Below are 23,755 nucleotides of genomic sequence, written 5' to 3'. Positions count from 1 at the left end.
CTGGGGTCACCGCTAGCTGTGACCCCAGATGCCCACCAGCATCCCCGGATCAGTACCGGCGTTCTGGCACCGGCGGGGTGTAGGGAAGACAGCATGGACGTCAGGACTGACTGTCCATGCTGTTCATCCAGATGTGCAGCCACAGCTGCATGAAGAAAAAGCTTCAGGGGCTCTTCTAGCCCCCACTCGAACAGGTGCACCCGACTCCGGCCGGGCACCAAACTAAACTGAGGTGCCTTGGCTCGGGGGCGGGGTATAGGAGGGGGACCCAGTGCATCCTGGGAGGCTGAAAGCTTAACTCTTTGGTGCCCTGCGACTGACGTCACACCTATACCCCAAGGTATCCTGTGGATACCCTATGGACCCTGAAGTAGAAAATGACTTATAACAAAGGATAGAGAACAATAGATCGCAGTCAGTTGCACTTATGTAAGTACGATTTTAAATATCTTAACTATAGTTAAGCTGCCAGACAATCTTAAGTTTACGTCTATCATGCATATAAATGTTATTAGCACTTTCATATGAGGATATTTGAATATTGGGCTCAGTGGACCTACAATTTGTGTCTTTGAATGACTGTATATAAATGTCAGCTAACTGCGCTTGTGTTCCAGAGTAAATAAAAACCAGATGATGTGTCTCTATCTATATACACATTCACACACACGTTATAGGCACAGAAAAACAATATAACATACATACATACATACATACAGTACAGAGTACAGACACCCTCTGCACACTGCCTGCCTAGCAGCAGGGAGTGTTACCGGCTGGCTGGAACAGCCTACCTAGTATCAGCTCTGAGTAGTCAGTTAACACCGAGACTCCCTGGCTGCTCCCCTCTGTCTGAGAGGGAGCGCACTAGACGTAGGGAGGTGCACGCTTTACTTAGAAGAGCGCGCATGGGGGGAGGTGCTGGCTGGAACGCGCTCTTTCATAGCTCAGGGCTGCACCGGGAGTGGAAACTATAGCTCCGGAACAGCCTGAACTGTGGGAGGAATACACAGCTGCTGGAAGAGCGGAGGCTGGGGATTGGTCAGTGAGTTACAAAGCTTGGTGGCTGCGCAGTGACAGCAGTGGAGGGGGTGTCGCCCTCCCCTTGGAACAGCAGCCCTGGAGAGTGAGCGGAGGGAGGGCAGCTCGAGTCCCGGAAGCGCCGCTCCGCGCTGGGACTGGCTCCTTCGCAGCCATTTTCTGTCCAACCAAACAGCCGATTCGTGCAGGGAGCCAACCAGGGCCGCACTGGAGGTTTGTGCCTGGCTTCGGCCAATGATCGCTAACCGATTCCTCCCTGCAGCTCAATGAAATGTCCGGAGCCGGCAGTGCTTGTGCCGCCCGCCTCATTACCGTGCCTGAGTCTGTACGGAGGCACCGGGAGTTCCCGGTCGCCCCTGGCGTGTCACCCATTGTCAGCCGCCCGGCTGCCCGCGCTGTTCTCTGTCCTCGGAGTCCCCGGCCGCCTCGGCGTGTGTGCTCAGGAGACTCCGGGGATACGGTGCGGCAAGGCCCGGCGTCTTCACCCCGGTCCGGTGTAAACCGTGTGCGGCAGGCGGGGGTTCCCGGGCTCGGTGCGGGGCGGGGTGCGATGTGCTGTATAACCCCGGGCTGTATGCGCCGTGTCTGGAACATATGCCCCCGGGTACCTGGCAGCTGTGGAGGTAGCCGGTGGTGGGGGGCAGTCGGAGGGAGCACCGTGTGTCTGCTGCTAGCGGGTGGGGTGACCTGCCCTGTGCACACAGCAGCAGCAGCAGCCTCCCCTCCATTGTCTGTGTGCGGCGCTGCTCATCATGCCGCCGCTGCAGGAGGGAGAGCTGCTCCCGTGCAGGACATCGGGACCGGTGCTTCATACTACGGCAGCCCCAGCGCCTCATCCCCCGGTGCCTGATCCCTGGCAGCCTCTGTACCTTATCCCCGTTACTTTATATACTCCATCCCCGAGAGCTCTGCTCTCTGCCTGCTCTGAGCGATGTGTGCACTAATGTTATTTACATAGCAGTGGATGTGATACTGAGCATATGTTTCAATGTCCGCTTTATGTTGTTGGATTTCCTATGGTTTTATTGCATGTTTGCTAAATATTATTGGTAATGCGTAATTGTTTGTGTAATTTAGTATTTTTCCTATCTACTACCATTCAGTTACATGACTGCATATTGGGGATTCGGAAAAATCACTCTTGCTGTACAAAACTAAGGGGGAGACTTGTCAAGTCTTGGAGAGAAAGATAGTGGAGAAATTGCTCATGGCAACCAATCTGCTTCTGTCATTGTTTTTAGCCCATATAAAATGACAGAAACTTCTTGGTTGGTAATTTTATCTCCCTCGAAGCTTTGGTAAATCACCTCCTAATATATTTTTTTAAACCCTTAAAGTTATTTGAAATTATGTCTGGTTTATTTTTCATCAAGTTCTTAAATTATTTTTGCATATGCTCAGTGTGTATGTGTGTGTGTGTGTGTGTGTGTGTGTGTGTGTGTATATATATATATATATATATATATAATATTATATAATTTTTATTGTACTTTTACCAATGGGATGTCCATATACCCCTTTTATACCAAAGTCCCAGATCAGACTTTGGGGCATGACCCCTTTATAATGCGGCTCTGACCTGGGTTGTCCCCGAGTCGGCGCCGTTCACACCGGACACAGGTCTGCTGTGACCCGGATCTTCCGGCGTTGCAGTGGATGCTTGGAGATAATGTAATCTCCAAGCGCCAATGAAGCCGGCCAATCGCTTAGCATGTGGCATGACCCGGGTCACCATGACCCTGGTCGCACCGTTACACTGCAGGGTGACACGGGAATGACCCTTGCTGGATCCCCGGGTCACTGGACCCGGGTTGATCTGTTTCCACTGACAAATTCCAGGTTGATGTGCGTTCACGTGCAAAAACCCGGGATTTTCATGTCAGTGTAAAATAGATGTGATAGTATTTATTCATTAACACTGATTTATTTTGTTTGTTTTTTTTTCTTGTGTGAAAAACAAAACCGCAATTATTGATATTGTCACTATATTAAGCGGTGCATTCCCACAGATACGTAACTATTCAAACCAGGCCTCTACCCCATTGGGCATTCATAATGAAACGCCCCTCTTTTAAATGTGGGTGCCCCTGAATTACTGGAAGCCAGGATGGGGGATATCATCTCCCATCAAGGGATTACCTTAGTTTTCTGCATTATAGGGGGATATTGTCTGGTGATCATGCTGGTCATGTGTGTAGACAGTTTAAAAGAGGGGACTTGCATCTTTCAATCAAGGGTAACCCAAAGTTTCTAGGTACCAGGATGCTAGTGTCCAATCCTGCACACTATTTTTATGTAGTGCAGAGTAAACCTAGCCCTCTTGTGATGCATCCGTAACCTGCAGCCTACCCGTACTGATTACCAGTCAGGTAAGTATTAATTTTTTAAACTTAAAAAATAAATAAAAATAAAATGCAGATGATGAGTGCAACATCAGTTTTGATGTAAGTGAGGATGGCATGCCCACTTGTCATCTGCAGTGAAGAGGTTAATGAAAATCCATGCGTATTTGAATCTCACTCTAGGCTTTCGTAATACATTTATTAATGGTAAATGCATGTGAATAGAAAAAGTGACCAGGATTGGATTCCCAGGTCAAGTGTCCCGGCATTCCAACCAGGGTAGCTTGCAGGGTTTAACACTGGAATGACCGTAAACTGGTAACCTGGGTCCTGTTTTCGGCTTTGGGCGTTCAAACTTTTCCAGTGCTTGGAGATGTCCTCTCCAAGCGCCTGCAGGAGAGAACAACTGCACCCGTGTGCAGTGTAAATGGTGCAGACCCGAGAATAACCTGGGTCGGCACCGCAATGTGAAAGGGGCTTGACCTGTTTTGGAACCATGGGCCCGACTTCAGACCCACTCGCTAGATGCGTTCGCACGCAGCTGTCAGCTGCCAAAGTATGCAAATTCTGCGATCGCACTGCAAGGCATTAGCACGCCCACTATGTCTTGGCGTGCGATTGCGGTGTGTATGTAGACGCCCACCAGTTTGTCTTATGACGTGTATCACTAAGGGAAAGTGGACGTCATCTCCAGGAAGTGTATTCAATGATCAGTAACATCGGACCCATACACAGCACTTGTGGCTGACCATACCCTACCGCAAGCACTGCGAGTGCTTCAGTGTGTAATTCAGACATGTAATGTGCATGCTGATGCTGCGTCTTAATTACGTACACCCCTGAAATGGCATTCAGACGCACAGATAGGCCTGCGTTTGCACCACCACACCCCTGTTTCTATCGACCAACCCCTGTCGCCATCCATGAACTGCTCGTTCTGTCACTCAGTCTAGCGAGGTGTCTGTACAAGGGGCAATCGCTTCCCAATTGCATGGACTGGTTCGCGCACTGCGTCTTATACACATGCGCAGATTGAAAACCGGCAGGCTACGTGCTAATGCTGCCTAGCGAGCGGGTCTGAAATGGGCCCCATGTTCCAAATCTCTGGTCAGACCCAGGTCTTTAGTGTAAAAGGGGTATTAGTGTCATACACCCTAAACATGTCTTATGCTGGGTACACACTGACCTATATTGGCCGATCAATTGATCGGCTAATATATCTGCTGCCCGTCGGCCAGTGTGTACGTCATCGTTCACCGACATATCGCATTTGCTGTGCTGCACAGCCAATGGACAGATATGTCTGCAGATATATCTGTCCATCGGCAGCTGTGTACGCGCAGACTGCCCGTACACACAGCGGCATCCGCGGGGAGGGGGTGGGACACGCCACCCGGCCACCGGGACCTGCAACCAGACACAGATGATGGCCGTTCAGTGTATGAACGACCATCATCTGCAGATCACTCGATCTGCAGATATATCTGTAGAGTGTGTACCCACCTTTTACAAGCGTTTTAATGCTAGCAAAAATAATTAACACCTGTGGGTTCAAGACATGGGTGTTTTCCTACATGCTTAGTAATTTCTGCTTGTGATAAAGACCTCATTGTTGTATATTTGCATAGGTATCTAGCCACATGCTTGCTATTTTCTGCTTCCTTTGGATAGCCCTCAATGTGACTGCAATTAGAAAGCTGTTAAAGTTAGGATAGTTGATCTTCGTTGGAAATATGTTAATGCTATTTCTGACTCTTAAAAAAATAAATTAAATAAAGAAATGTCTATTGAAATCACCCATCTTTTTCATCCTCATCACCAAATGATCAGCTCTGTGCAATCTGGCTTGCTGAAGGCCTTGTACACTAAACATTATGGGGAAGATTTGCTAAAACTTCTAAAAATGAAAGCGGAGGTGTTGTCTATAGCACCCAATCCAATTCCAGCTATTATTTTCTTGAATTATAGCTAGAATATGATTGGATGCCTCCACTGTACTTTTTAGAACTGTTAGTAAATCGACCACCATATCTTGAACAGGTGTTCTTAAAACCTAAAAAATGCTATTTGAAGCATGTAATCTAAAAAAACAATGCAAATGAGTAGACCTGCACCCGTACTTTTGGGTCATTTTTGACATTGCTTACAGTGTTATTGCTCTGTGAAATGCAAAGGTTTTCCAGGGGAGTGCTCATTAAGTACATCGGGGGAAATGTATCAAAATCAATCAACTTCTATTGATATATAGTACATACTATATACATACTAGTTCTAAGTTGATTGGTTGCTATGGGCAACCTGTCCACTTCACTCTTTTTAGAATGCTTGACACATTGGCTCTCATATTGCAGTATTCCGTATAGAAGCTTTGAGCATATGCTTCTCATGCTGTTTTAAAAGCACAAAGTACAGGGTTGAAACCAGCTTTTCTAAACATACGTGTATGAGCCCTAAACCTGGACAATTATATGAATGAGCAGATGATATCTGGCAATTGGCTTAATATTGTAAATTTAGGTGTCCATTTGTCCATGAAAATAAGACAAAAATCAATTTTTCTACCTTAGGAAATGTCCATGCAATTCTTCTCTTATTGATAATGTGAGCAGCACATTGTGCTTAACCAGTTAACTAGCACAGTTGCATTTGATGCGACCGCAGCCAACTTGGTTTTCACTAACACAGTTACATTTCATATGACTATGTCCTCCTACTTCGTTTCCTGGCACATGTATAGAATGGAATTCCTCCTAGTCAAGCCCCCTGGCAGTGATGTAGCTTTGTGTGATAGCTGACATCACTGCTGACTTTGCACCCCCTGAATAGCATGCAAATAGCACTTTTTTTTTTCTTTGCATATTTTTTCAATTTCTGAGGTTTTTTTTTGAAAAAAAATATTTACCAGTTAAGTAAATGAGGAAGTGACCATGAAAGGGTTAACATTTCTTCCTTTAACTTAATAATAAAAAGCACATTTTAATAATGTATACACTGATTAGCCATAACGTTAAAACCAGTGACAAGTAAAGTGATTATCTTGTTACAACGGCAACTGTCAAGTGAACACTCGGTTCTTGAAGTTGATGTGTTAGGATTGCCAAGTTTTCGGCTTCCAAGGATCTGAGTGACTTTGACAATTGTGCTTGGTCTGACCCAGTCATCTCTAAAGCAGCAGCTCTGGTGGGGTGTTCCTGGCAGTGGTTAGTACCCTACAAAAGCGGTCCAAGGAAGGACAACAGGTGAATCGTTGACAGGGTCATGGGCACCCAAGGCTCACGGATGTACGTGGGGAGCCAAGGCTAGCCCATCTGGTCCTATCTGACAGAAGAGCTACTGTATCACAAATCGCTGAAAAAGTTCATGCTGGCTGTACTACTTTACTGCTATGTTCAATTTACCAATGAGATAATACTGAGGATATCAGATTTAACAGTGCTCACTGCTGTCCCCATAAATCTCCATCAGGACAGCAGAATCAGGAAATTTATCAAGGAGCGCAAAGCTGGGTAATGCCATCCTGAGACAGGGTTACCTATACTCGGTAATGAGGAACAGAAAAGCTGAAGAGGCTTTGCTGAAATTGTGCCAGATTAAGCAGCAGCGATGCAAAGGTACCACTGGTAGCAGACTATATTAATAAATAAAACCCCATAGAAGTAATCACTTGAATTATATTGCTATGCTTTTGCAGAGTTGTATAACTATGGGTTTTTACCATTCCCTTCCTGTTGCTCTCTTTCCAAAGTCACCTCAATCCATCACTATGCTATTTTACTGTGACCTACACCTAACACTAAATGCACAGTCCTTCTGCAATCTGATGTGTTCCACGAATGGCTAAATGTGGTCAGATTTGGCAACTGGGTCAGAATGGCAACTGGGTCAGATTTTCCTAAACACAATTTGGCTAAATCTGAAAGATGCAGCCATTTTGTGCACAGGTCTGTCCCTTGGCTCCAAAGGGCATCATTGGTGCTGTCAATGACCACATGCATGATCAGATGTGGTTATTCTACAGTGTTGCCATCTTCTCATTCAGGACTGACTGTTTTGTTCGACCGTGCATGCTATGATTTTAGGTCAGTTATGTAATGATACACAGCTAGCCTTGCATGACCAGTGAAAGTGCCACAGTAGTGTACAAGGAGTATAGTAACAATGGCCGCGATTCAATTCAGAGTGATAATGAATAGCCCTGGGAGGAAACAGGATTGTGTTCAGCAGGCGCAATGTATAGTGTGTAGCCAGCTTAATTGGGGTGTGGAAAGTATTACTGCTGGACGCATGGCTGGCGGTTCAAATCCCGACAGCAGCTGCCCGGCAAGGGTTAAAATCATGATCGTTCTAAGGTAAGTATCGATAACCTAATTCCCTACCCTAACCTCCCCCCCCCCAAGTGCCTAACCCTAATCCACCCTGTAAGTGCCTAAACCTAACCCCCCCTTCCCTGCTGCCTAAGTCTCCCGGGGGGGTGCCTAACCCTAACCTCCCCCTGGGGGTGCCTAACCCTCCCCTTCCCCTAGCCTAACCATCCCGGGGGGTGTGCCTAACCCTAAGTCCTCCCCGGGAGCCCTAAACCTAACCCTCCTCCTTTGTTCGGTATGCCTGTGTCTGGTTAATGACAGGCGTTGAGTTTTCGATACCTGTCATTAGTACCACACCGGGTTTACAGTGTCTGGAAGCCAAGGGTCAGGATTTTGACAATCGGCTTCCGGACTACATCCCCTTAACTGGCTTGCTACTTCCAAAGCAACTATCTTCATGAGCGATAACACCATCAATTATAATTTACAAGAGATTAAACACATTTAATTTCTGTATTGAAAAGAAAAATATAGATGACACTCTTAATTACGTTTGTACGATAATTTGTAATTTACAGGTAACCAGCCGTGCTGCCTGAGGCCTTTAAATCAAGGACCACCACCATGAACATGTTATACATTGTTCAGCAGTATCATTAAAACCACCTGCCTATGTGTAGGACCCCCTCGTGCCGCCCAAACAACCCTGACTTGTCAAGGCATGGACTCTACAAGACCACTGAAGGTATCCTGTGATATCTGGCACCAAGATGTCAGCAGCAGATCCTTTAGGTCCAGTTAATTGCGAGGAGGGGCCTCTATGGCTCAGATTTGTTTTTCTAGCATATCCCATAGATGTTTAATTTGATTGAGATCTGTGGAATTTGGAGGCCAAGTCAAGACCTTGAACTCAGTCATGTTCCTCAAACAATTCTTTAAGAATTTTTGCAGTGTGGGAGAGCATATTATCCTGCTGAGAAGCCACTGTCATCAGGGATTACTGTTGCTTAAAAGGAGTGTACTTGGTCTGCAACAATGTTTAGGTAATCGTCTCACTAGACAGCTGGCAGGGCAGGGTGCGGACAGTAACTGCGCGTCCTGCTCCCGAAAAGGGGTGTGGCTGACCGAGGAGAGGGGAGTGTCCTTCTGCCCCCCCCAATTTGTCACAATTGGGGGCGTGCCCAGCATTTATGGAGGTGCTGGGCTTCCCCCAAGCTCTTCCCTCACAGTGAATAGATGCCATGTGAAAAATCAGACTTTTGGGCATGCAAACTGCATTTTCAACAGCGCGCCCAATAGTTTAAATGCGTCTAAATCCAGTGCATTTGGGCGTGACTTGGGCAATAAGTAATGGGCGCCTAAAACAATTGACTATCATGCGATCACTCATTTAGAAGGGAGGGCTTAAAAAAAATAGATCCCCCCTTTAAGTGGTGAAATGCATTGATTTGTCAATTCTGCATTACAAGAGCAGTGGGGCTCTGGGGAAAATATCTGCATGTTGCAGGCACCATGGCTCGGTTTAGGGTGATGTGCAGGTTACAGAAACTTAAGTACCATCAGCAGTTGTAATACAGCTTTAAATAGGTCTACTCACCTGCCTGTGATTCTTATACAGGGTACACACTTGACTGAGGCAGTGGCCGACCGTTACAGCAACAGAGCAAACTAGTGTTCACTCTAGTACAATATAAAGATGTGTGCAAAGGTGAGGCGATATCTCTTAAATCACAGGTGACAGTTTAAAACCAAGAAAAATACTTATCTTAAACTATCTCATATGTTGCTCATTTGGTTGATATTGTCACTCTTTCACATCAATATCAACCAAATACACGTAGGCGCGCGCCCAAAAAGGGTCGTGGTCAACTGAAAGGGAGCATGTCTTTATGACACTTCCTCTTTTCGTCACTCTCGGGGGCGTGCCCGGCACTTACGGACATGCCGGGCAGCCCCAAGCACCGCGGTCACTGTGAATGGATGCCAGACGCATGCGCCCAGCATCCATTCACCGGCGGTGACCGCTGCTCTGCTGTTTTCCCCATCTGCGGCCCACGGGTAGAGGACAGAACCCCCAGGCTGTTTCAGCGGGGCACCGCGCTGGAGGACAGGGTGCTTTTTGCCCTTCAGAAATAGGGCAGGGCGCAGCGCCCCGCTGAAACAGCCTAGTGGGAATGCTAAGCAAACTATTTTTGGTAGGCACGCACACTTACCAATTGGATTCTCTATGGGGGCGATTCAAATGTTTCTCGCGGCCCCTGCTGGCCGTCTATATGAATTGTTTCTTCGTTTGGGTGCCCATTAGTACTTACCATGGCTACAAGCACTGGGTTTAGCTGCGCAAAGAAGCGGTTAAGGCGCCCATACCACCATTACTGTGCCCAAAAAAACAGACTGTAGATACATTTCTGTCACCTCCCCCTACAGCACAACTGGGTGGGCATTTAAATTTGCCCGCCCATTTCATGTTCCTGCGGCTAGCGTAACAAGTTGGTCAGCCGCCTGTACACACCCGGAGTGCACAATATAGCTTTCAAATATATCGCATCTGCTGTGCTGGACAGCCAACGCAATATATCTGTGAATGATGTCGTTCAGCAGATGCACTGAATGCATTAATTGTACAAATGATATATATATTGTGCAGTGTATACCCAGAATTACTTCGTAAAGTACTGTTTATATTGTATCTATTTGTATTTGGTAATATTTAATTTTACATGGACAGACTCTTCAACGTGTTTATAAATAATTTTTAGTGTGTGTGCTTATCGTATGTACAAAAATGTTTTTACATTTCATCTCTCCTAACATTGAGCCATCATTTCATTTGCGTTGTTTATCTTTGGCCTGGACAAACTACTTTTTGAAATCTGAGAACCAGAGACTTTTAATCAAATTTTGAAATATTTTATATAGTCCAAACAACCTGCACCTGATTATAGATGGTTACCTTCCACACATTAGACCAGTACAGTCATCTCTGACTCACTGTATTTTAGCCAGTGCACCCAGTAAGAATGCCTCTGACCCGTCCCTTCATAGATCCCAGCTGTTTTCACATGCCAGTACTCAACGTCGCTTGCGGGTCATCAAATGGTAATGGTTGCTTATTAACCAACACTGTTAACATTCTCCGTGGAATCTGCAGTTTGCCCTTTTCTCAAAAACTTTACCTAATGAATCCAATTATTTTCAGAAAAAAAGCTTATGCTTTCAGAAAGCGGTAGGAGGGAGAAAATAGTTTTTCTTATATCTTTATATTATATCCTTCATAAGCCAAGTCTTGTATCTGTACTCTAAAACTAGCATTTTCACTGAAGCAGAACCAACCTACTTTCCAACACCTACTTCCTTGTGTGATCTTTTTCTGGATTTTGTCAGAAACCCGAATTAATCATGTGCTTTAAATGTTATGGATTCAGGTGATTCATAGGTAAAAATGATATACTTATTTCTTTTAAAAAAAATAGGATCTGGTCTGGAAATATTTTTGTATAACATTAGTTCTGTTTTACATTACTACCATTTCCCACCCCACGTGGATTTATTTTTAAACCCAGAAACTTGTAGCAACAGAGTACAAATTAATTTTGACCAACAGATCACTGACCTTTTATGGTAAAACGACTGTACATATTAGTATTCCCAGCCATTGAATCACAAGAGCATTGGGCCCTGATGTTGGCCTGACTGGCACTTAGGATTATATTTACTAAAGTGCGGGTTTTTAGAAATGGAGATGTTGCCCATAGCAACCAATCAGATTCTACTTCACATTTCTCTAGCACCTTCTAGAAGATAATAGCTAGAATCTGGTTGCTATGGGCAACAGCTCCACTTCTAAAAACCTGCATTTTAGTAAATATACCCCTTAGGGTCCAATCTGGTTGAGGTCAGGGCTGTGTCAAACTTGGCAAACCATTTTTTGATTGCGTTCATGTTGTGCACATGGGGCAGTGCTTTTCTGTTCTGGAAAAGCTCCTTCCTCTTTGCCAAAAAGTTTGAAGCACACCGTTCTCTAGAATGTCATTGTGTACTGCAGCATGAAGGTTTTCCTTTCCAGGAACTAACGGACCTAAGCCAAGCCATGAAAAACGGCCACAAAATATGTTCCCTTCACCAAACAGTTGGCAGGAAGCTTTCTCCTGGCGTTTGCCAAAGTCAGATTAATCTGTTACACTGCCAGTTGGTATCGTGAGATTTGTCACTCCAGAGCATAATATTTCACTGCTGCGGAGACAAATGACGGGGTGCTGAAATGGGCAAATATTAATTAGCGGTGCCCAAATACATTTCTGCCATGTAGTGTATATAATAAAATTACATTTTGATTCTTTCACCTTAGGCCCTTTTGTTCATCACCTCACCTTTTATTATTTTCCTCCGCCCACCGTCACCTCTTCCATACCTGCCACGTCTTTCCTTGCATTGTAGAGGAGCAGTTGGCTGCTGATCTGATAGCATAACATAACTGTCAGTGACTGAGCTACAGCATCACCTCAGGTGCAGGGAGGGTTAAAGTGGCAAAGATGGTGCGTGAATGTACCAATATTATTTTGAAGCTTCGTATAATACACGGACCCTAGTTAGTAAACCACTAAACCTAAAATATAAGTTGGTTTATATAACCTAGCTTTTAAAATATAATCTCTTTCTTCAAACCTTTTACATATGTGAATATCGGGAGTGTTGCTGATTACTTTAATCCATAGGAGGAGAAATCTGACACAGCAATAGGGTGACAGTTTATAAAATGTGAGAGAAAACTGTCACATTTTTAACTCAGCCAATGTAATAAAGTCACAGAACATACCAACTCGCATGTTTTTCAGACTCAAAAAACTCTCAAGATTTAAACTATCATCCAGGTGTTTTCTGTTTTGAAAAAACAACTCGATCAATGTATTAGTGTGATAGTTTTACTGCTAAACTCTCACATTTTCTAAACTCACCCTATTACATTTGTTGGTGGGTGTCTTGTTAGTGCAGTGTGTACATTGCATAGCCTGTTCACAGGGCACTTTCTGTGCTAAGCATTTGGCTGCCCCTGGTACAAGACGTTTATCCTCCAATTTTACCGGCACATGTCCGTGGTATAAATGCCGTTTTACTTCGGTAGTTACTGAGTGTAGAGAAGGGCTACATGACCGCATCCTATCAGGAGCAACCAAAGGCAACAATCTGTTGCTTTTTTGCTTTGTATATCTAAAGCTGGGTACACACTAGGACAATGTTGTTCCAATTTGGCCATATCGTGCAGTGTGTATGCACTATATGCGTGCTTCTTTGGTCGCATGCAACTTCAGGTTTCATGTGCTGCACATCAAACCTGGCTATCGCAGGCGACACCATTCATGTTTAATGGAGGACGGAACAAGTGATCGTTCTGTCGTTCATCACCTCGTTCTGATGTGTAGCCATCATCCCGGTACACATCGTCCAGTTTGTACCCACCGTTTGGCTCAATTATATCGGGGCCCTCCAAAAAAAATGTAAAGTGGAAAAACAATTGTACTTACTCAATGATAATGTCTGTTACAGAACGGCGGCTATTACAGTTGCTATGAGGAGGAAGGGAATTCTGGTGACCGAGTGGGGGAAAGAACAGGGTAATCTGGAAATGCAAAACTAGGGTTTTTTTGTATATACTGATGATACAAAATTTTATCTGAAAAATACCCCTGTTCCGAGGGGGGAAAAAAGGATGATATCGAAGTATTGATGACAAACAGATGTGTACATATTGGGCTTTAGAGCCTGCTACAGGGGAACAAGTAATGAGATGTGCTAAGCATACAAAGCTCCTTGGTCACAATATCACTGATAAGGAAGCTAGTCCTGTAAGGCCGGGAACACATCAGGATATCTATTGGACAATATATTGTTCCGATACGGATTGGAACGATATATCATCCATATCACTCAGTGTGTACCCTCAACTACGTTTACGTGAGTTGTCAACGATGTAGTCCGATCTGGTTTGCTGCACATCAGATAGGACAACATCACTGACAACCGCATGCAGGATGGAAGGGTATATTGCACGGTAGTACACTGTATCGTGCAGTGAAGTTAGGCATCCCAAACCAATTGCCACGCCTCTGTGAAGTTTTCATCCAAATCCATCCAGTAGAAGGTCCAGAACAGGATCCCCGGGTAAAAGTTCTACCCAGCGTACACCAACGGGAAGTTAACCTGGCCAGGATCCAACTGGACCACCTTGCATTGGTTTTATTCCAATCGGTGCAGGGGTGTCTGAATGCATAACCAGACAGACAAACAAACAGACCAATTAATTTTATATATAAGATGGTTTGTCCCGGATAAAATTGCTCCTTTTTATTTGCTTCTAACTCTGCATAAGTCCCAAAATGTCTGTCCTGTTTATAAAATATGACTGGGTAAACTCGCAAAAATAATTTGCAGCATGTGTATGTAATGTATCTTTCATAATAGCAGCATAACCTCACCCACATAGACCAAACCTTAAAAGAATAACTAATCGTTAAAGTGTAACTTCACACCCATTCAAACCAATTTGCTGCCTCCTTACTGACCAAAGAGCATTGAAGTGACTTTTACAATGCAGACCCCCTAATCTGATGGTTATACAACAATGATCTCTGGTAGGTCTGTCTGACCCTCTTTACTAGGAGAAAAGCCGAACCATTGGCACATGAACCGAAGCCACGCCCTGACTTAAGCTGGCCATCCACTATACAATTTTGTGTTGGATATCTGTCCAATTTGGCTGGTTGGAATGAAAACCTGGTATTGTATGGGAGCAAATGACAATCGTCCCATTTGCTCACAAACACTGGAAAGTAGCCAAAAATGGTTTTGGTTAAAACACACATTTAACCAATTTTAACAATTTTTTTGTCCTTTCAGTGTTTAAAACTATATGATCGACTGTCATTTGCTCCCATACATTACCAGGTTTTCATTCCAACCAGCCAGATTGGACAGATATCTGACAGAAAATTGTATAGTGGATGGCCAGCTTTAGTCTCCATGACTCAACTTATAATTACTGTATGTGACTTAGTGGACTTTAAAGCTGGGTACACACTGTAGGATCTATCGTTCATACAGATGACAATTTATCATTCAGTGTATCTGCAGTTGTGTACACCCGATATCTGTAAACAAAATCTTTCACATACCTATCGTTTCTGCCATGTAGCATGGCATATGCCGATATATCTTGCAGATATATTACATCTGCCTGTGTATGGGCCACACGCCGCTCGACCAATATGCTGGCCTCAGGAACCACCAACAATGATGTCACTACCAGTTCCTGTGGGCAGGTGTGTCGGCGGCGGATTGGTAAGTGTGTGTGCCCATTCATTTGTGCAGAACACTTACCAAATCGTTGGATTGTTGAGGTGTGTTCCCAGCTTAAAGCCGCATTCTCACTTAATGATATCGTTCATGGAGCATATCGTTAAGTGTATACCTTGAACTCCCGGACTCAATGTCGTTCCTGACATTGAGCATACACACTGAATGATCTGAACGCATATGAAAGATATAGTTATCGTCCATATCATTCAATTTATCATGTAGTGTGTATGAGCCTTAAGTCTTGTCCTGGCTCATCTCTGTTCCTCCATTCTGAGTGGTTGCATGGACCTTCTACTATTTGAGGAGCTTTTACTTTTATTTGGTAACTACTACTGCTTAATAAAAACTTTTACTCTATGGAGCACACCTCACTCACTCACATAATCTTTGGAGAAGGGAAAAATGTGAGTAGACCTTTTCCTTTAAACACTCTTTTGCCTAGTTTTTGGAGAAATTGTGATTTATAGGTTGTAGTGTATATTCATTTTAGTGTGTGTGTGTGTGTGTGTGTGTATATATATATTTATATTTTTCAAAGTCAATAATAATTAGAAGTACGGCAGCATGAGACTTACTGGGTTGAGAGCATTGCTCCCCTGCTTTGATTGGAATATCCATACGAAGTATTTTTGCTTATGGTGTTCTATAAGATGGCTTGTTTACCCATGACTCAATTTGTGATATTAAACATTTTTGGTTTTTAAGAGGTGTGATGGTCATATTCATTACTGTGGAGACTACAGGATGGATGGTGATTTTTATATAATAGGGGTTGTTTGCAAAAATAAGGAAACATTTAGGGGTATAGTATCTAAAGGTTGATGAAAATCAATGTTGTATTTCTGAGGCTAAATCACACATTTACTAAATCTTAAAAAAAAAAAAACACTGTTAGTAAATGTCTGATTTAGCCCCAGAAACACAACATTGATGATAGATTTTCTTTACTCTTCAGCCAGTGAAGGATTGGTCTGGTAAAATAGCTGGCTTTTGTCCATGGGGGGAATTCATTTCAAAGCTATGTGCCACCGGGCATAACATGAATGCCTGGCTACACACACTTCTGCAGTGCTGGCATCACAAGAAATGTGTGGGAAAACCTTGCAATGCCGGTGGGCGTGATGTGCCATTCTGGAACGGTACAACGCATACAATTGAATCCTCCACTATAAGAAGCTGCCAGAGGAGACCCATGACAGACCACCGCATGTATTATTCTCTAGTAGGTAGCACAGTGTTATTAATGAGGACTGCACTAATGATTTTTTTGCTGTGCTAAAGTTAAATTTCACAGCCAAGTTCCAAGTCAGAGCCACTGTCGCCAAGTGTGTGAATAATCATGGAATATAGTAATTGTCAGCATTATTGAGCAAAATAGAGCTCAGATGTGGCACGACAACTTCAGGAAAATCTGCAATAAAATAGTACAACAGTCTAACTTTATATTCCTATGTGCAGATGGATGGCGATAGCTCTACAACAGATACGTCCCAGCTAGGAATTTCTACCGACTACATTGGCGGAAGTCATTATGTAATACAACCCCATGATGGTAAGTTCCAAATCCAGTAACCTATATGTTCTAGAGTGTAAATGATTACGCTGTATATTTATGCAGTGTACAATTAGTGTCCATATGCGAAACAGAAAGTATATCATTGCACCTGTCAATGCTGTTATGCTATATTTGATCCCTCAGAAGTTCTATTTTAATATTAATTAATCAGAACTTGGAGCACTGTTCTAGACCTAGACATTCTATTCTTGGTCACAATAATCTGTCTGCCGTGTGTAATATTACAAATTACAACCAACAAACTCTTGAATATATGAGGATTTAGCGTTGTTGTATAGCTTATATGGGTCACCATTTGTAAATGTAGCCCACCGTGTATTTCACAGGATCTCCGTAGTAATTGGGATGCCTGACGCTTAGATACTCTGATTTAGATTTTGTTTAAAGTAAGAGTGATTGGGACGATTGTAGTAATGTATAATAAGCACATTCAATCTACTTGACACTGTATAGAAATTATCATTGGCTGCATAAATCACAGCAACATGGCAGAACATTGCTTTAATTAACTGTACAACTTTGTAATTGTTTCAGGAGACACAGAAGACAGTTTAAATGACCCAGATGACACAAATGGCTCTAAAGAAAGTTTCAGAGAACAAGATATTTATCTTCCAATCGCCAACGTGGCAAGGATAATGAAAAACGCCATACCACAAACAGGAAAAGTAATGCCTACACATTCCCCTTTTTTTTAAATCTACTGTATAGATTAATTTTGAGTGTTAAGTCAATAATTTGTTTCTAAAAGAAGAGATGTGGTGTAGTTGTTTTGTGAATTTCCTGTGGGAAATTTACCAGAGATAATAATAATTTCAGCCAATAAAATAAATTATAAAAAAAATTAACTTTGTTAATATTAACTTGTTGATCAAACTTTAGTCTAGTTTTTGGCGAGATTAGTAACAAAATGTACCTTCATACTTTACTATCACAATTCTAAGCAAATGCATTTTTTACTTTCTGTCCAGCAAATTGCTGGTTCCATTGAAGCTGGCAATGTGACCTAAAGTAAAAGTTACCTTTTCCATTACACTTTCTTTCACGTATCCCATTTAAAAATAAATACATGACGGAAGCATCACACTTTTGCCGATTTTTATTTTTTTTTATTTATTATATAATTTTGTATTACTAAAGCTAAGAAGGTGTATAAATTCATATATTATCTCTTATTTATGAAAGCGTGATATTTTTTTCCATGGATGTGCCTACTCTAAAGGTAATGGTAGATATAGATTGTAAGCTTGCGAGCAGGGCCTTCCTACCTATATATCTGTCTGTTATTACCCAGTTTTGTTCTATCAATGTTGACAATTGTAAAGCGCAACGGAATATGCTGCGCTATATAAGAAACTGTTAATAAATAAATATAAGTCCCAGAGAAGGCTTAGAAGGTCACGACAGGTCATGGGCCAAGAATTCAAAACTTTATTGTCTTCATCCCAGGAATTCCTCTAAGTTTACTACCTACACGACTGACTTGTTCAAAATGTCCACAAATATAATCTAATAAAATAATAGAAGCATATTTTGTATACCTAACGCCCCTGTTTCACTTTTAACTGAGTAGTTCTGAATGTAGTGCAATCTAAAATCCTACATGCTAGCCTAGTAAACCAGGAATTTTCCATGGTGTAGTAACATGCACGTGATCACAAGGAAATATGTTTTATCAGTAATTAATCACTTGACCGAAAACGTTCTTGTTGGATTCTTGTAAACGCTTTGAGTTTTTGCATTTTCTTGTACTCGACTGTTAAAATAAGAATAACATTCAGCCTGAGCTCTTTCGGTGCAGAGAGGGTGGTAACATGTAAAAATAATGAGAGATTTATTGTGGAGGCCAGAATTTCTTTCATATAAATAAAAGCAACCTACCCTCCTTGAATAACCTGATTCTCACTTTCTTCTTTTTTTGTTAGATAGCAAAAGATGCCAAGGAATGTGTACAGGAATGTGTCAGTGAATTTATAAGCTTTATAACGTCCGAGGCCAGTGAGCGATGTCATCAAGAGAAGAGAAAGACCATCAATGGAGAAGACATCCTGTTTGCGATGTCCACCTTAGGATTTGATAGTTATGTGGAACCATTAAAGTTATATCTTCAGAAATTCAGAGAGGTTAGTACTGTGCTCATGTGGTAAGGTGCTTCTCTATTAGTGACCGACTAAGCTCACAGTATTTAATTGTATGTGCTAGAATAGAATTGATAAAGACTCTCAGTAGGGCCTTTATTGCATTACATCATAACTCGCAGTAGCAGCCGTCCTATTAATATGTTATAAATGCAAAATGGTTGTCCTCTCTGCTACAGAATACTTTTGACAAGTGCTTGGTTAGCAGATGGAAGTCACTAATATTCAAAGCATACAAATTTCTGGCAGTACAGTCTTAACTTCTTCCAGGACAATCTGTGTGTGTGTGTGTGTGTGTGTGTGTGTGTGTGTGTGTCTGTGTATTGTATATGGTAAAGATATAGTAGTAAATATGGATATATTACGCAGTGAAGATGCCATTTCTACAAGCTTGGTAGCCTTACTTTTATTGTAAATTATTAATTGCTTGCTGATCATTCCCAATACCAATTAGCAGATGCATCATTACATTCATACGTAAGGCAGTCGCTCAGTGATTACTGGTATAACATAATGTTGTGTAAGTGAGTGGAAAGTTACAGGCTCTGTTTTACTAAATGTTAAACCTTTTACTTGCACTACAATTTTATGACAGCTTAATCGATCATGCAGTGGAAATTAGGAAGACGGGAAATACAAGAACTGCATTTGGTTATAAAAGGCAGAAGGTTCATAGTGCTAAATCTACAATGAAAAAATGTATTGAGGGGAAAAAGTATTGAAGTATAATGTAAAAACTCATGTGACTGTTCTTTTTCATCTGGTCTGTAAGTAAAAACATTGCAGTGAGCAGTAACATCGGAATAGAACCCCCTCTCTTCAGTAGCTGGGTACAAGACTAAAGATAGCGTTTAATGTCACAATGACACTGTTCTAGCCCAAAAAATGTTCATAGTTTGCATAAAAAAACAATATAAATGGTAATGGAATATAATGCATCTCTTCCATGGAGAATAGCTGAAATGTAACTTTTGTGATATTAATTTGTCACCCATCTATAGGTAATTTAATACAGAAACTTATAACCAGAGTACACAGTGATTTACCAATTTCTTCCTTTGTAAGGCAATGAAAGGAGAAAAGGGCATTGGTGGCACTGTTACAGCAGCTGATGGCCTTGGAGAGGAACTTACAGAGGAAGCCTTTAGTAAGTGTATCAGTATGAAATGTATTTGGGTGTAGGGCATAATTTCTATTCTGGAAAGTTTATTGTTGTTGCTGGGTGATTATATAAAGTGGGAATTCTCATAAGATCACTGTACAATAGCAATCTATTTGCCGAGTACCGATCAGCCATAACATTAAACCCATTGACAGGTGAAGTAAATAACATTGATTATCTCGTTTACAATGGCACCTGTCATGGTTTGTTATATATCAGGCAGCAAGTAAACACTAATTTCTTGAAGTTGATGTGTTAGAAGCAGGAAAAATAGGCAAGTGTAAAGATCTGAGAGACTTTAAAAATGGCCAAATTGTGATAGCTAGACAACTGGGTCAGAACATCTCCAAAATGGCAGCTCTTGTGGGGTGTTCCCCTGTATGCAGTGGTTAGTACTTACCAAAAGTGGTCCAAAGAAGGACAGCCGGTGACTGGGTCATGGACATCCAAGGCCATTGATGCGCATGGAGAACGAAGTCTTGACTGTGTGGTCCTATCCCACAGAGGAGCTACTGCAGCACAAATTGCTGTGAAAGTTAATGCTTACTATGATAGAAAGATTTCAGAACACACAGTGCATCGCAGACTGGTCAGAGTGTCCATGTTGACTCCTGTGAGCCGCCTGCAATGGGCACGTAAGAATCAGAACTGGGATGGGTATGGAATGCCGGCGGTCGGGATTCCGGCGTTCAAAATCCCGATGCCGGCATCCTGACAGGGTTAGGATACCAACACCTGTTTGTCGGTATCCTAACCCTCCCCCTAGTGCCTAAACATAATCTCCCCCTCCCCGCACCCTAAACCTAACACCGTCCCTAGTGCCTAACCCCACTACTTGCCTTCGGGATTCCGGCGGTCATTGTCGCCGGCTCCGGTATTCTGACTAGTGTCGGGATTCCGGCACCGACATTCTGACAGCTGGAATCCCATGTGCCAGTATATTGAACGTATCCTCAGAACTGACCCATGGAGTAATGGAAGAAGGTGGCCTAGTTTGATGAATCACGTTTTCTTTACATCATGTGGACTGCCGGATACCCTTGTGTCGTTTACCTGGGGAAGAGATGGCACCAGGATGCACTATGAGACGAATACAAGTTGGCGGCGGCAGTGTAATGCACTAGGCAATATTCTGCTGGGTCTTGGCATTCATGTAGATGTCACTTTGACACATACCACCTACCTAAACATTGTTGCAGACCAAGTATACCCCTTCATGGCAACTCTATTCCCTGATTGCAGTGGCTTCTTTCTGCAGGATAATGCTCCCTGCCACACTGCAAAAAATCTTCAGATTTGAAGAACATGGCAAAGGTGCAAGGCTTTGACTTGGCCTCCAAATCTTCCAGATCTCTGTCCAATCGAGCATCTGTAGTATATGCTGGAAAAACAAGTCCGAGCCCCGGTGCCCTCACCTCGCAACTTAAAGGATCTGCTGCTAACATCTTGGTGCCAGATGCCACAGGACACCTTCAGAGGTCTTGTGGAGTCCAGGTCTAGACGAGTCAGAGCTATTTTGGCGGCACAACGGGGACCTACACAATATTAGGCAGGTGCTTCTAATGTTATGGCTGATCTGTGTCATTGTTCGCTCATTTGTTTATGTACTTTGTAAGGTGCTGTGGAACCCTTGTGGCACCATATAAATAAAGGAGGATAATAATAATGGTTCCCAGGTCCTTTATACTTAGATTCTACTAATAATGTTTTTGCTTTGTAGCAAGTCAGTTACCAGCTGGCTTAATAACTACAGATGGACAGCGCTTAATAACTACAGATGGACAGCGCTTAATAACTACAGATGGACAGCAACCAAATGTTATGGTCTATACAACCTCCTATCAACAGGTTTGTTTATTTATTTATTTTTAATAACTTTTTTTTTAAATCGTGCAATAAAATGTCTCATGTTTTTAGTGATTTATTCTGTAAAAATGTAGTGGCTTAAGTCCTATTTGATAAAGAAAACGTAGTCGCTTTAACTATAAAGTTGGTATGTATTCAAATGAGGAAAGCTGTGGTTTAGACTTTAGAGTAACCTATTTATTACAATTTGGATACATTTTTGTTAGATTTACATAAAGTCTGTGACAGAAATAATTATCAAAAATTGAAAGACCAGTTTTACACAACTGTTTATATTGCTCGACTGCACCAACGCAGACAATGAAGTCCCCACAATCATGGGGCTTTCTATGTGCTTAAAATGACTTTGATGGCAAGTTCTATCTAATGTCGAACAGTAAGGCAATGGTGAGAGAGAGTATAAGCATTATATTTTGACTTTAGTAACCCTCCGTGTGTATAATGTAAGGAAGTATAATAGACTTAGATGTTTAACACAGAATGTTTGTTAATATATCCTCTTTATCCACAGATATCCGGTGTTCAACAAATCCAGTTCTCCTGATTTTTAAATTGACTGTTGTATCTGCAAACATGAGTCAGGAAGAAAGCTATATATATTTGAATGCTATGTTGGATTGCAATTGAGAGTGTTTTTTTATTATTATTATTTTTACTTTTTGTTTTTTAATTTAATTTTGTTTTGTATATTAAGTTGCTGTAATGTAGCTTCGTTGGGCATGTCATATAGGGTGATAAACTCCATCTTTTGTGGTCATATAGGGTGTTAAACTCAACTTTTTGTGCCCCAGTCCCCCTCGCTTCAGGAATTTTAAGTATTGAATTTTAAAACCATTTAGCTTATTACTTCCTTTTTTTTTTTTTTTTTTGTACAAGAGTTGTTCTTCTGACTCCTGTATGCATTGTAAATTAATGATTTATTACTGTCTGCGATTTGTAGACAGTTTCTTATTTTCATATTGAATCATGTAACTTCTTTTGTAAATCAAATAAAGAAAATGACTTAATTAGTAGTTTGTATTTATCCAGAAACCGTTTCTTTTTTGTTTTTCTTAGAGTTCAGTATGGTTTAGTTGTATACTGAATATTTACTGCCGTTTTGGTTCTTTTACCTCTTTTTCTGGTGGGCTATTAAGAAAATGTCTACTTCCTGGGATCTGAAAGGAGGATGTCTCCTAGATTTCTGTCCAGCAATAAACCTTTTCAGTTAGTCAGCCTTCTGGGCTGATGAAGGGTAATGCCGGGCATACACTTAACAATTATCTGACCGATTCTCTGATTGGCCACATAATTTTGCTGTGTATTTCCTCGACCAACCATTAATCGGTCTGTCAAACATGGTGAAATTGTCCAGCATGTCTGAAAGATTCAATAATAGTCACCCGTATCAGTTCCTTCACAGGAGATTAAGTGGGAAATGTCTCCTCCCCTGTGAAGGAACGCAGATATCGTTGATGAGCAGCTGTTTGGCCAGCCAAGCACATCCACCACAGATGAAAATTTGTGCCGCATTGAAGGTATGATTCAGAAGGACAGACTAATTCGAGTTAGTGATATTGCTGAACATCCCAGTGGGTACTGTGCACAACATTGTTCTTGAGAAACTGGGGTACAGGAAAAAAAAAGTGTTCACGCTGGCTACCGGAGCAACTCACAGAAGTTCACAAACCCAATAGGATGGGATTGTCTCTTGTCGTGTACAGGACCCATTCTGCGGCTGTGCAGAATGGGTCCTGCGTAGTCGCACGTAACCTCTTCTGTGTCTCTGCCTGATTGACAGGCAGAGACATTTTAAGGGGCGGTGCTGGCCAGCTTTCCCGGAAACAGGGACGTGTTCGCCATGTTTTCCAGGAGTGACAAGGCCAGGAACTGCATCAATGGACGTAGTGTCCTGGCCTTGCAAGCCGGCCAGCCTGAGTAAGCTGAGGTTTACTCGGGTGGCTGGCGGCCCAGCGTGTCCACCATCGCGACCA

At 42.4% G+C, this 23,755-nt stretch overlaps 1 protein-coding gene across 1 annotated transcript; it reads left to right on the top strand.

Moving 5' to 3' along the window:
• Positions 1 to 1,094: 1,094 nt before the first annotated feature.
• NFYB (nuclear transcription factor Y subunit beta) lies at positions 1,095 to 22,768 on the top strand. The gene is made up of 7 exons (XM_088454345.1): positions 1,095 to 1,254; positions 16,499 to 16,592; positions 17,151 to 17,284; positions 18,542 to 18,739; positions 19,820 to 19,901; positions 21,637 to 21,764; positions 22,294 to 22,768. The coding sequence occupies exons 2-7, from the start codon at positions 16,499 to 16,501 to the stop codon at positions 22,324 to 22,326; spliced, it is 669 nt and encodes a 222-aa protein (XP_088310471.1). The 5' UTR covers positions 1,095 to 1,254; the 3' UTR covers positions 22,327 to 22,768.
• Positions 22,769 to 23,755: the final 987 nt, after the last annotated feature.

The sequence above is a fragment of the Taudactylus pleione genome, unplaced genomic scaffold (genome assembly GCF_031769625.1).
Source record: "Taudactylus pleione unplaced genomic scaffold, aTauple2 ptg000040l, whole genome shotgun sequence".
Lineage (NCBI taxonomy): Eukaryota > Metazoa > Chordata > Amphibia > Anura > Myobatrachidae > Taudactylus > Taudactylus pleione.
The sequence above is the reverse complement of the archived record's forward strand: the minus strand, read 5'-3'. Positions and strand labels throughout refer to the sequence as shown.

Bases quoted from the DNA above. Each gene is read 5' to 3' on its own strand.
- NFYB (XM_088454345.1), top strand. From the start codon at position 16,499: ATGGATGGCGATAGCTCTACAACAGATACGTCCCAGCTAGGAATTTCT. The intron at 17,285-18,541 runs GTAATGCCTACA...TTTTTTTGTTAG, and splicing joins CCATACCACAAACAGGAAAA to ATAGCAAAAGATGCCAAGGA. The intron at 18,740-19,819 runs GTTAGTACTGTG...TTCCTTTGTAAG, and splicing joins ATCTTCAGAAATTCAGAGAG to GCAATGAAAGGAGAAAAGGG.